We start from the raw sequence: 12,629 nt of genomic DNA, 5'->3' as shown, positions 1-12,629 counted from the left end.
AATTTAATAATATTTATAAATGCTTCGTAAAAGCAAATTTCAGGCACACAACCGTCACAACGAAGAACGAAGTACTGCCAACTCTTACAGCTGATAAAATGCATGTACATATACTGTGCAGACCGACATATTGTATTTATTTATATTTTGCAAACTTTTTGCAGTCATTAATTCCAAACCATTGCCGGACCGGAAGCAAAACAGTTTGACTGTCCAATTATGTAAAAAATAAACAATTAAAAGATGTTTAACTGAACGATAAATGGACGGAAATACTTATAAGTTCTAGGTCCACTGTGGACGGCAAATGAAATTTATGAGGAATCATGGCAGACGCGTGTTAAGAAAAATATTCGTGGGTATTATCGTCGTACTGTGAAGATCTCAATATACAGAGAGAAAGGAATAGCAACTAGCAATTCTACTAATTCACTTTGCAACTTCCAGATGTTTCCAACACCAAGTAAAAGTAACAGCGTTTAGAGTGTTTTGACGATAGTCAATTCTACGTAACCTGAATGGATTTGAATTTATATCAAGGCAATAATATTGTCACCACTCTAGTATTCAAAAACAAAAAATTAATTTTGAATATACATACATATGTATGAAGAGTAAGGGGCATCTGAATACCGAAGATGCCAAACACTTATGAAATATACCGAATTTATGGAATTCAGACTTCTCCAATCTACTTGTATTATACAACTACGACTAAATTTTCTCATTCACAAAGATGTCTAAGTGTGTGCTTGCAAAAGTTATAACTGTTTCCACTGTCGACGTTAAATAATACTATCAGTTCCATCAAAACTCCGAACTTACTTTAACAAAAATTAACCAACGGACAAATCACTGCCTATCGAGCGAGTTGTTTAGTATAGTTTTGGCCTTGCCTTATCGAATGTTTTTCATGTTAAGATAAGAGAGGATGAAAATAGCAGTGAACAAGGCTTCGAAGGTGCAGAATAACGGTAAAGATATCAGCTTTGACTCCCTAGAAATGCACGGTTAACAATTTCTAATTAAGATTTATAGATTTGTTAACAATTAGAGAAAGCGATATCTTCGAAGCCTTGACGACACATACCTACATAATTAATCAAAAATTAATAGCCACCAAGTAGAGTTGGCAAAACATTTGCTACATATACATCCACTACAGAAGGTGTATAAGAATAATATTAAATCACTAAAAATTAGTTAAATACTAGTAATAACAATTAAATATAATAATTTCGGAATTTGCGCTATTAACGTTTAAATACATATACATTTAAATGCTAGATACACTTGTATATAAAATCTACTCCCATAGATCTACGAGTACATACTTTTTTGCAGTGCTTTTTGTATAAATATCAAATTTCTCCATTGATAAATCTTTTTTAGCTTTTTCAGCTTTATCATGATTATATTGTGTGATCTTCCATTTAATTGTTTTAATTAGCACAACTTCGCATTTCATTTCAAGTTTAATTGAGAAGCGGCAAAGCGTACAAATGATTGCTTCCTTTATGCATGAATGCGTAGAACCACAAGCACATTGAAGGGGGGCGGCGATAAATGTTCACATTGTTTATGTATAAAAAGCAAACAAATTAATTTATGCCGCATATTGGAAATATTCTCGTATATTTGACATTCTCTGACAAGTAATGATGGCATTAATTTCGTCTGCATCGAAGCTATATGGCTAAATTAACTCAGCTCATCACGCTGCTCATTTACTTGAAGATGGTAACCAACGTTTCCTTCTGGGTGTTAGAAATTTTGTGGCATACTTAAAATACCCTGTTCAGGGTATAAATAGGTGCAATTTTTGTGGAAACCATAAATCATATATATAAATATATGTATATAGCAAATAAATATCGCCAACCATTAATTTTTTAATTGTTATCAATTTAAGTTAGAAACTACACTAATATGAACTTAATTTGCTTTTTACAGTAAGTATTATGCAGCTGAAACACATGACGCCCTTCAACCCAGCCATTCTTAAATATTATGAAACTGAACAATTTAATAAATTTTTTTCCCAACCTAACGAATTTTCCCCACAGTTTTCTCCACTTTGTGTTTGTTATATGAAAAACAATACTACAGGCAACTGTGAGTATTTATTGGGACTATTTAAGTGAACATACTTTATTTATATAAAGTAATTTATATGAAACTATAATTTCAAGTGCAATGCGAGCATAGCATTTCTCAATACACGTACCAATTCAACCAGACAAATGTTTATTAATCCTTTTGTTTCATATACTCTCAAAAATGTAAAAGTAATTACTATTCGAAAATTCTCATAATTTCGTTAATTAATTTTAATAACTTATTTTGCATGACTTCGGTGAAAATTGTACTAAGACATATATAGATTAACAAAAAATTATAATTTGGTTAAAGGAAAGAAAAAATATTAAGCAATTGGAATGTCCGAAAGAATTATTTATCATTTATGAGATTTATAGAACGCAATTGACGGCACATAACTACTTTAACTTGATTAGAATGAAACTGTTTAGAACATACCAATAATTTCCATAATATTTTGAATTTGGTTCAAATGCCAGTTGAATACGACATCAGTTTTACAGAGATTTAAATTCTATCTATAATATCAAATTTTATCAAATACCACAAAATGAATTTGTCGAAAACCGACTATGTTTTATCAATTTTTAATATCCAACATAATTGTATTTATTTTAAATTTTGACCGAGGATCGTATATAAAGCAGTAGTACAAGTTTGCCCATTTACATACATACAAAAATATGTATATTTTAAATCAAAGCATTTCATAGCAAACTTATCTGCAGTTATGAATACTCGTTTATGGACTTTTGATTTTAAAAGTACTCATGTACGTTCATATGTTTGTGCTAAGTTCAGATAATCACAAGGAGCACTAGCAGATTTATAATAGAATACTTATAAAGTCTGTTATGTATAGTATAAACAATGATAAGTAAAAATAACAATTCCTAGAAAAAGTGCAAAAGTAGCGACATAAGAGCTTGAAAATGGTATTTTTTTTAATACAACCAATATAAAACTTTCAAAAATAGTCAATAAAGAGCTTGTTTTGGGTTACTCTTTCTGATTATATATTATGTCATTATGATTCTATAAATAACAGAACAGGGATAATAATAATAATATATATAAAACATAGTCGTTAAGATAATAGATATAGCAATTACAATGCAGCTTACTCGGTTAAGAGCAAGTCAACAATTGTTTTTAATATACATGGCATATCTTCATAGTAACTACTCTACATTGAGTCGCTAATCATGGTTGCAGCAAAAACTAAAATTTGTTTATCATGGATGGTAAAATTCGAAATTTTTTATTGTTTAAGAACGTTAGTTAGTCGAGCGGTAATGGCAAACGGCATACCAACAACTGTAACAGAATCGCCGACAAAGATTTGACAAGATTTAACTTCTTTATAACCAAAATGCTAACACTACTGAAAAATGCTCTACATAAAAATATTTTTGTGACTTTTGTTTGGTTACTAATCTAAGCATACATTTGGTTTTTATTTGTACATCACAGGTGTTTAAACAATTCCATATGTATTACACTAATGTACTCATATATTACATGCATGCATACATACTTATGTAAAGTATTAATATAAAAAAAAAATGAGACAAAATAATGCTGTATGTGACAATAATTAATAAAATGTTTTATTATTTATGTCATTGCTAAAGCGTTTCTGCAGCATTCGAATGCAAAAACAAAAACATGAACTGAGGCTTTATTAAACTATGCCCTGAATTTCAAACTGAGCAATGCAAAAATGCAAAGTTGAATGAACTTGATGCAAGCAAAGTGAACGCGCTCAGTCCAGACGGATTGAAGTAAGAAAAAAAATATTTATATTTTATTTTTAAAACTGGCAAGTTCGTTTAGAGGAAAGCTTCCACTATAATAAAGATTCTGAAATAATATTTAACAAGCAACCATGAAAAATATAAAAGAGTGTCAAAAGTGTATAGATGATCGATAAAATTTCGGACAAATTATTTTCTAGAATATGTTAACCCTTTAATTTTTATAGGATTTACAATTAGATCAATATCGATTCGATTTATCCGAATAATTGAAGCCCAGTTAAAGTAAATAATAACAGCCATTTAAGAATGAATGAATTTGTGGAACATTTCGGTTTGGTGAAGAAACAAAACAAATATTTTGGACTGAGAATGAAGTCATCGAAAGGTTATAATCCCAAAGTCTACGTAAAGACACTGATAAGGCATTTAGAGATTTTAGACAACCTCCATGGTTTATTTATAAATAATTAAGTGAAATTTAATATAAAGAAAACGTAAACAATGGTACTTTAGATTCAAATTACATATTTGGAAAAGCTCATAAGTACATAACGTAGAAAAAGAAAGTCTTTTAAATTAATTTAAAAAGCGGACATAATTATATGCATATATGTATTTATAATATTATATATATACACACGTGTAGATATATAAATACACACGCATTAAATTTGAAAATTTTTCTTCAGTTATCAGTTTCTCGCTTTCTTATTTCAATTTATTTCCACTTGATGACTACACAGCTTCTTAGTGTGCCTTTGTTCACAGCGATGCTGCGCTTGCGCTAACTTCAAAAATCTCTTGCACGCTCACGGCCAATAATTTAACAAATTACAAATGTATGTCAAATACATATTGTACATATCTACAACTACATACATGTAAGTGTTTTGATCATTGCCCTCAACACATTTTGCCTTGAATGACTCGTGTACCTTGCGTAAATTTGTTGTCGAAGCGTGTACGAATTTTTATTTTGGTGCCTAGAACCTTTTATAGCTGTTAACCGAAATTACTACTATTGCCGCTTTAAACATTTCAGTTTACATATGTTTTGTTTATATTTATTTTTTAGTGCGTACTTATGGAACTAAACAAATAGTATAACTTCACGAAAATGGCTTGTCTCACAAATCAACTTTTACAAAGCGTCCAAACGATTTTACAATAATCTGCGTTTAGGCTTGAAAAATAAGTCGTTTAACAAACTTCTCTGACAGTTGATAATAGTTGTCTTCGATTCCCCAAATTTTTAGATTGTCGAATCGAACAAACAATTGGCAAAATCTAATGGAGACCTTATTTAATGAGGTAACATAAATATAAACATAAAAATTGTTGTTGCTTTCATGTTAATAAAAATTTTACAAGATAGTAGAGCTCTAACTAAGCGATCAGAGAGTTTGTCAAAGAAAGGATATCAAGTAAAAAATAATTTCTTAAATATAAAAATATGTCAACAACTTCAACTAACTCAATATGTATACACTTATCTATATATTTACATAGTACATACATACATATGTATATATAAAGTAATCCCCCGCGATATATATATACGTATTTATATAGATGAGTGGTGAATCCCTTTAGGGGAATCCAATTATGTGTATTTAATTTAATTAAGAACAAAGCGGAGATAAGCCTAAGAAGGAATGTCGAGGAAACAAAGGAATATCCACATGTTATCTTTTTTTACAGCTGTAACTAATAAAGGCTTGGAGTGACATTTACCCAAATTACATAGGACTGGCGACAATTTTGTTTTTAATTATAATTGTCAAAATTCATAGAGGATTACACATATTGTTATGGAAGAATGCAGTAATCGACATGACAATAATGTTGCTTTTAATTTTAAACTTGTCAAATTTTAAATGAAATGGATAGGATGGGTAGTACCTATCTAAGTGTAACTAATAATAAGTAGGTATAATATCATTTTGGACAGCATTGTCACTGTCATTTTATGAAATAGACGGCTGTCTATGTGGCATATAAAATAAGTAATCAAATTTATAGACGCAAGAAATTGCGCTTTAAACCCTTCACAAATTGATAAAGCCTAAATTAAAATAGTGAACAAAAAAATTTTAATAATAGAAATTATTAAAATATGTATGTTTCAATATGATAAATAAATTTATAATATAATGATAATATAAATTTGTTTATATTACAAATATTGAAAAATATTATCCATATTATTATTTCACTTTATTTTACTATAAAGTAGGCAGCGTTTTTAAGGAGTTGAATTAAATTTTATATACACGAACGTTTGTATAATTTTTATTTTTATTTTACAAACATTTAAAAATATTTTCCATATTATTATTTCACTTTGGGAATAATTATAAATTTAAATTACATTAATTATGTAATTTAACTTTTTTTTTAAATGCGTATCAAGTTTCAGAAGTGTATCATCAAATATATGTACATATATACATTATATATATGTCTTCTAAACGTTATAATTTATATGTTAAGATAATTTTCCTGTAATTCCTAATTCCTGTAATCACCAAAATACATACAAATTTTTCTTTTTGTGCTGATAATGATGTTTAAAAAAGGTCTTATATCACTATATTTTTAAATTAAGTATATACATATTATATTAATATGGCGAAAGTAAATAGATACAAAAAATAAATAAAATTAACGTTTTAAATTTTGATAAAAATGTATTTTATTTATTTTTTAAAATCAGTATTTTATAGCACCTTATAATCGAAACTAATTATCTGGCAACACTAAAAGAGTTATATATTATAGCACAAATTTCAAAGTATAAAAACAGCTGGACTGACTACGTCGGCAATAACGCTTTAAGCAACGGCGTGCAAAATTAGTTTTCAATATGATAAGACGTTGAAGCATATACTGTTCATATATTACTAATCTGATATAACTTTCAACATTTAATCTGCTTCTTTGAAGGCTCGTCAACAAGCTATTGCACCACTTAATTATTTTTTTACACATAATTAACATTCGAGTACTAGCACTGATAAGAAATTCAACTAAATAATAAACTAGTATAGAACACCAGCACGTATTTTTTGCCCCTTCAAAATGGAAATACATACATACGTAGATACAGGAATGTTATATACATAGCTGCGCATATATGTATATATAAGAAATTCTCTTTAACATACTTGAAAGTGCAGATATTTATGCTTGTCGATGCCAATTGTTCCAACAAAAGCTTTACTGATGTGTGTCAAGTTGAGTTTTTGTATTCATGCAATTCATTCGCTACAAATTAACGCGCGAAATATAAATGAGATTGATGATTAATCAAAAACCATTTTCAACTTTTTAATGCAAGCGCACGCAAAACACTATTATATTGGAGTAGTTTAACTATCACTTCCACATTGAACTACTTGTTTCATCCAGTTATCTCAATAAAAAAAAGATATGTATTTTTATGGCAAAATATGAAGAGCTAAGGCACTATCATTTATATATAATGCAACGTAAATATTAGCACTTAATTCAATATGTTTACTATTAACATTCGTATCGTTATTTTATAATTTCTGCATCAAGAAAAGTAAAAGAGAAACATTAAACAGCTGAATTTTCGGCATATGTCTTATACTCTCTTCTTTTCTTTTGTGTGCGAATTTTCAGCAAATCTGTTCTACTTTACGCTTAAAGAATCATGTAATTATATTTGCATGGTATTCTTTCTTCGAAAAAAATTAAAAATCGTGCAAAACAACTGCATGTCAAATATACCGCGATCTTACTGTTTTCCACTACACTTCATTGAAATTAATTTAAAAATTTCGTTTGCCCTTCTCTCCGTATTCTGGGCTACCGTAGTCTAAGCACGGACATGTGTACAATATTTTCTTCGACACAAGCAGAAGAAGAAATTATCTGGTAACACTAAAATAAGCAAAACACGTACACTTTTCTTCCGCAACAAACCAACAGCAACGAGAAACGTCAACAATTGGTAAACAGCGAACACCACCACATAAAGCAAGCAACCAACAAGCAACAACTGAAGAGAACACAGGCTCTGCTTCCATTCATATAGGAGAGAATGAACGTGCTACCAGACTACCAAATTGTGTATTTAATTTTTTATACTAAACTTGGAGATAGCAATTTACTAACTTAATATACAAAGTTTACAGTTTTTTATTCTAATTTCAAATCTTAGATTTTTATACTAAAGTATCATCACCAAGCAAATTATAACTCATACCTCAAAAGAAAAATTTACATGTTGACCTTTTTCGATATTAAAAGATTATCGATTCAAAGATAGCTATCTGAAAAACTATATTTTTGGTTACCTAAGCCTTTCATTTAAATTTATTAGGAAGTTTTTGCTTTGAAGTGGGGTTTTTGGTTAAATTAAAAGTTTTTTAAGTCCGGTAAGGATCAGTAATTTTTCTCTTATTTAACAGTGTTGATTTCAATTGAGGAGGGTTTCAGATTTCATTAATTTATAATTGTAATAACAAATTTAGCTGCAGTTCAAAAATTCAAATTTACCTATAAACTATTGATACATCATCAATTACTGCTAAGTTTTGCAACGTGTATTTCTGATTTCAGGAACGTAGCGATAAGTTTTCGAAAATTTGAATGAGTCACAGAAATTATATGAATTTTTATAAAATATAGTTTCAAAAATGAAAATAAACTATTTCGAGAGGTTATGGGTATACTTGTTGGTAGTCCACATCAAATAATGAATGTATAAGTATTAAGTATGCAATTCGACAATTTAGAACGAAAACCTTAACAAAAAGAATCTGTAACTGTGTAGGAAATGATAAATTATAGGTTAGATTTTTAAGCACATCCAGAATTGATAATTCTGATATTTTTTTATCATAGTAGGTTGTTTTTACATAAACAAACCCATGATTTGGTTATGCATATGATTTTTTAACATGATCTGATTCACTACTTTGCACGTACATCTTATCTAAAGTCATGATTCTAGATTTGAAAGAAAATTATTAAACAATTTGATGGGCATATTGTAAAATTATTGAAAGATGTTTGCGTTCAATGTTTTCAGTGAAATTAAATCGTTGCCGCAAAACCAGACCAATTATTATGATTTTTTTATGAAACAGCTATAATAAATTTTTATAACCCAATAGTACATTATAGTATGACATTTCAAAGATATTGTGTTAAATTTTCATTAAGAAATATTAAAAAATACGGCAGTGGCAGCAATTACTCTGGATCGTATTGAAAAAAAAGTTGAATTGCGTTTCTCCTAGTAACTCCTCTGAAATCAAAAATTATATCGTTAGATAATCGCTTTACCCACGTACCGCTGGGAGTTTTTGAAATCACATTTTTAAAAACCAAATTTGTGCGAAAAAGTCGGTTAATTTGTTTATGTAAAATGAAAAATAATAACGACGTTAAAAAATCTCTAGTGTTACCTCCTAAATTCTGTACAAAAAGTGTTTAAATTTTTAAAACGACGATTGTTTTGAAGTTATGAGACGCACCGATTTTAAAAACGTTAGTTTGTTGGGAAAATGCTGTAAAGTTTTTAAATCTTATCTAAAACGTTCATAAGTCTGGTATTTTGATTGGATTTGACTCTTGAAATATTATGCATTAATTTATGTATAAATTTTACTCTAGAAATGTTGGAATTAATTTTTTGATTATTGAAACACCGTGTACTGAGTTTGTTATAATTTTATTATATATATTTCATACAAATGCACTACTTGTAACATTTAAGTCTTTAACCAGAAACATACACATACATATGAAGAATGTCAAATGCTTAGGCCATAAAAATGCATTTTATTAATGCATAACAATCTTTAAACAATCAATTGAGCTATTTAATGTCCCGAAATTGTGCTCTGCTTAGTTAATGCTACTGGCAATGTTTGCTTATCTGCAAGTTCCTTAAGTTGAATTGAATTTCAGGAAACTTTCTTTGATACAAAATACCATTATGTATTAACTGTAATTAAATAAAAAATTAACAAAATAATTGTTTACACACTTCTTTTTCCAAAAACTTTTATAAAATTGAATGCTAAGCAAAATTTAAAAAAATTAAATTTATTTAAAATGAGCTGGACATGAACAACGTATTATTCCTTTTAAACCATTCGTTGCTTTAATGCGTTTGAGGTAAATACTGGTTAGGGATGATTTATGAAAAATTATTATTATTATTTTTAATAACCATATCTACTATTAACATATCTGCAGTGTCTCTACACTTATTTAGCCTTTAAGGAAGCATTTAATTTAGTTGTATAACAAAACTTAACCTATTGCAAAACCAACTTTTGCAAAAATATATCTCGTCAAACTTTTCGGATCGTTTTATGGTATAAAAATGTAGAAGAAAACATAAACTTGTTCATGCTTTTGGATTTATCAATTGCACATAATTTGCTGGGAACAGCCCATATCGATTTTTGCACAAACCACGCCACCAGCCTTCATCGATCTGCAATAGCAAGACTTAAAAACCTATACAAAACATTTATTCATTATATTTACCATTTCGATATGGGTTATTGTGTCATCGGGGTCGAAGGATATTTCATCGTCGTCAGCAGCTTGATAGTCATACAGTGCAATCGCGTGAATGCCTGTATCTTCGATATAGTCAGCTAAATTATCGGAATTAGAATAAATTGCTTCTTCGGTGGTGGCAGCAGCAGCAGGAGCGCCTGAAATGGTCACTGCAATATCGAGTGCAGCAACTTCGTTTTCATTTTTCTCTTCTATTTGCGAATTTTGTTGCACTTGCTGCTGCTGTTGTTTTTGTTCAATGCTTTCTCTATTTTCGTAAACCGGTTCTTGTGTTGGGCATTCTGGTGACGATAACTGTGGTGGTGTTATTGCAGTCTCAATTTCAATAGTTGGTATGACATCAGGTGGTGGTGCAGTTATTGTGACATTCTTCTTAACGTCCTCCATAATTGGTTGACTTTGCCGTTTCTCTTCTACTTCGTTTACGACTTCAACCGGTTGAGCCTTAGGTATGATTATGGGCTCTTTACGTACTGCTGGAGGATTCTCTGTTGTCGGCGATTGCATTTGATTAAATGCACTTATTGCATTACTGATACCACCTTCGCGACCGGTCGAAATCGACGAACGACTGCCTTTTGGTGGTGGAGCTCGTGCTTCTTCAGCAGCTGGTAATGGTGTATTTTCAATAACAGTTTTTTTGGCTGCCTCATCACGATCACGACGATCTTTTTGCTCACGCAGGCGTTTTTGCTCTTCAGCCCTTTTACGCGTTTCTTCTTCGGAGTTTTTGGCCAGATTTTCAAATTTCGCACGCAAGTTGGACGGCTTCGCACCTTCAATGTTAGGTTTTACTTTGGTGTATGTAGTGCCCACCTGTTGCTTTTCGTTATCATCGAAACCAGCAGCTGATTTGTCCATGCGATCTTTTTGTATACCAAATTTTCCACCAAAACCCTATAATATACAACATTTTACCATTATTTTGTTATATAAAATAATATTAGTTATATAACAAACCACTTTGTGATCAATTTGACTCTCATGCTTTTGTGGGGCCTCTTTATGATCCCAACCCATGGCTGATTTGTCTTTGCGATCTTCCTGTATACCAAATTTGCCACCGAAACCTTTTGAATAATCTGAAATACAAATAAAAGTTCCAATAACTTAATTATTTTTAACATTGCACTTGTTGTTTTACCTTTCTGTGATTCATGTTTTTCTACCTTCTCAACGTGATCCCATCCCACAGCCGATTTGTCTACCCTATCGGATTGCACACCAAATTTACCACCGAATCCAGCCGCATAGTCTTTCTGAGAGGCATGTTTTTCAACTTTTTCTATATGATCCCAACCTGCTGCCGACTTGTCTACGCGGTCTTTTTGAACGCCAAATTTGCCACCAAAACCGTCGCTGTAGTCCTTTTGCGAAGCATGTTTCTCAACTGTTGCTCGGTAATCATGTCCAACTGCCGATTTATCCATGCGATCGCTTTGCACTCCAAACTTTCCACCGTAGCCGTAACCAGGATTTTGCTCTTCTAATTCTTTCTTCTTCTTATCTTGATCAGCTTTTTCTGTTTCAAAACGCAATTTTTCCATGCTACATACATATACATTGGCATCAATTGTACGAGTGAATCATTAAATTATGTTACATTACATCTAATAAATGAGTAATCAAATATACTTACTCGATAGCACCGGCTGTACGCCCGCTCCCCTCGACGGTCTTTGATCCCCATCGCTGCTCTTGTTCACTGACATCGTTTACGAAATCCGGATCTGTCTCCCAATCATCATCAGCATCTGGTTGAGTGTTTTGGAGTTGCAGACCAGCTGTTGCTTTCCACATTTTCCTTATAATTTGCTTCTAAAAACAAAAAGGGTCTTTATCACTTTGTAAAGTGTAGATGTTCACAAATAAAAAAATCAGATAAGGTTACAATCAAACTTGTTTCGGATTCTTTATCTATAGGGAGTGGTCAGCCGGTTTTTTGTTTAATAGTTGGCTACTTCTGATTTATAATATTTGATTGCTTGGAGTTTCTATGTGCTTCTAAATATAAATTACTTATTTGTTGCACTTGATTTTCCGAGTTTAATTACTTGTACTACTATTAATTCAGAAAATTGTCTCACTTCAACAAATCCCTTTTGTAAATGCAGCAAATGCTTCTTCTCTGTCAAACCAGCAACTCACAATGAGGATAAAATAAAAAGTACATAATTATTTACCAAATACCCAGACTCC

The 12,629-nt window shown here is 30.6% G+C and overlaps 2 protein-coding genes across 8 annotated transcripts in view; both read right to left on the bottom strand.

Moving 5' to 3' along the window:
• Positions 1-7,763, bottom strand: part of Mvl (solute carrier family member malvolio) — a 29,154-nt gene extending 21,391 nt beyond the window's left edge. For 3 of the 4 annotated variants that reach the window (XM_036373453.2, XM_036373455.2, XM_036373451.2), the window contains exon 1: positions 7,628-7,762. In XM_036373453.2, coding sequence (XP_036229346.1) covers positions 7,628-7,647 — 20 coding nt within the window. In that variant the 5' untranslated portion in view covers positions 7,648-7,762. Of the gene's footprint in view, positions 1-7,627 lie in introns of all 4 variants that reach the window. The other variant, XM_036373456.2, reaches the window with a different exon arrangement.
• Positions 7,764-9,551: 1,788 nt separating this feature from the next.
• On the bottom strand, positions 9,552-12,612 carry Cortactin (cortactin). Of its 4 annotated transcripts, none has more exons than XM_014234063.3 (6): positions 12,518-12,612; positions 12,070-12,248; positions 11,575-11,978; positions 11,391-11,512; positions 10,395-11,327; positions 9,552-10,341 (listed from the first exon to the last, which is right to left on the bottom strand). In XM_014234063.3, the coding sequence occupies exons 2-6, from the start codon at positions 12,228-12,230 to the stop codon at positions 10,252-10,254; spliced, it is 1,710 nt and encodes a 569-aa protein (XP_014089538.2). In that variant the 5' UTR covers positions 12,231-12,248; positions 12,518-12,612; the 3' UTR covers positions 9,552-10,251. The 4 variants fall into 4 exon arrangements, with proteins under 4 accessions (XP_014089538.2, XP_014089539.2, XP_036229356.2 ...); XM_014234064.3 differs by having other exon boundaries at positions 12,450-12,578; XM_036373463.2 differs by lacking the exon at positions 12,518-12,612 and adding an exon at positions 12,322-12,511 and having other exon boundaries at positions 12,070-12,265.
• Between the last annotated feature and the right edge of the window lie 17 nt (positions 12,613-12,629).

This window comes from Bactrocera oleae, chromosome 2 (assembly GCF_042242935.1).
Source record: "Bactrocera oleae isolate idBacOlea1 chromosome 2, idBacOlea1, whole genome shotgun sequence".
In the NCBI taxonomy this organism is placed as follows: Eukaryota; Metazoa; Arthropoda; class Insecta; order Diptera; family Tephritidae; genus Bactrocera; species Bactrocera oleae.
The sequence above is the reverse complement of the archived record's forward strand: the minus strand, read 5'-3'. Positions and strand labels throughout refer to the sequence as shown.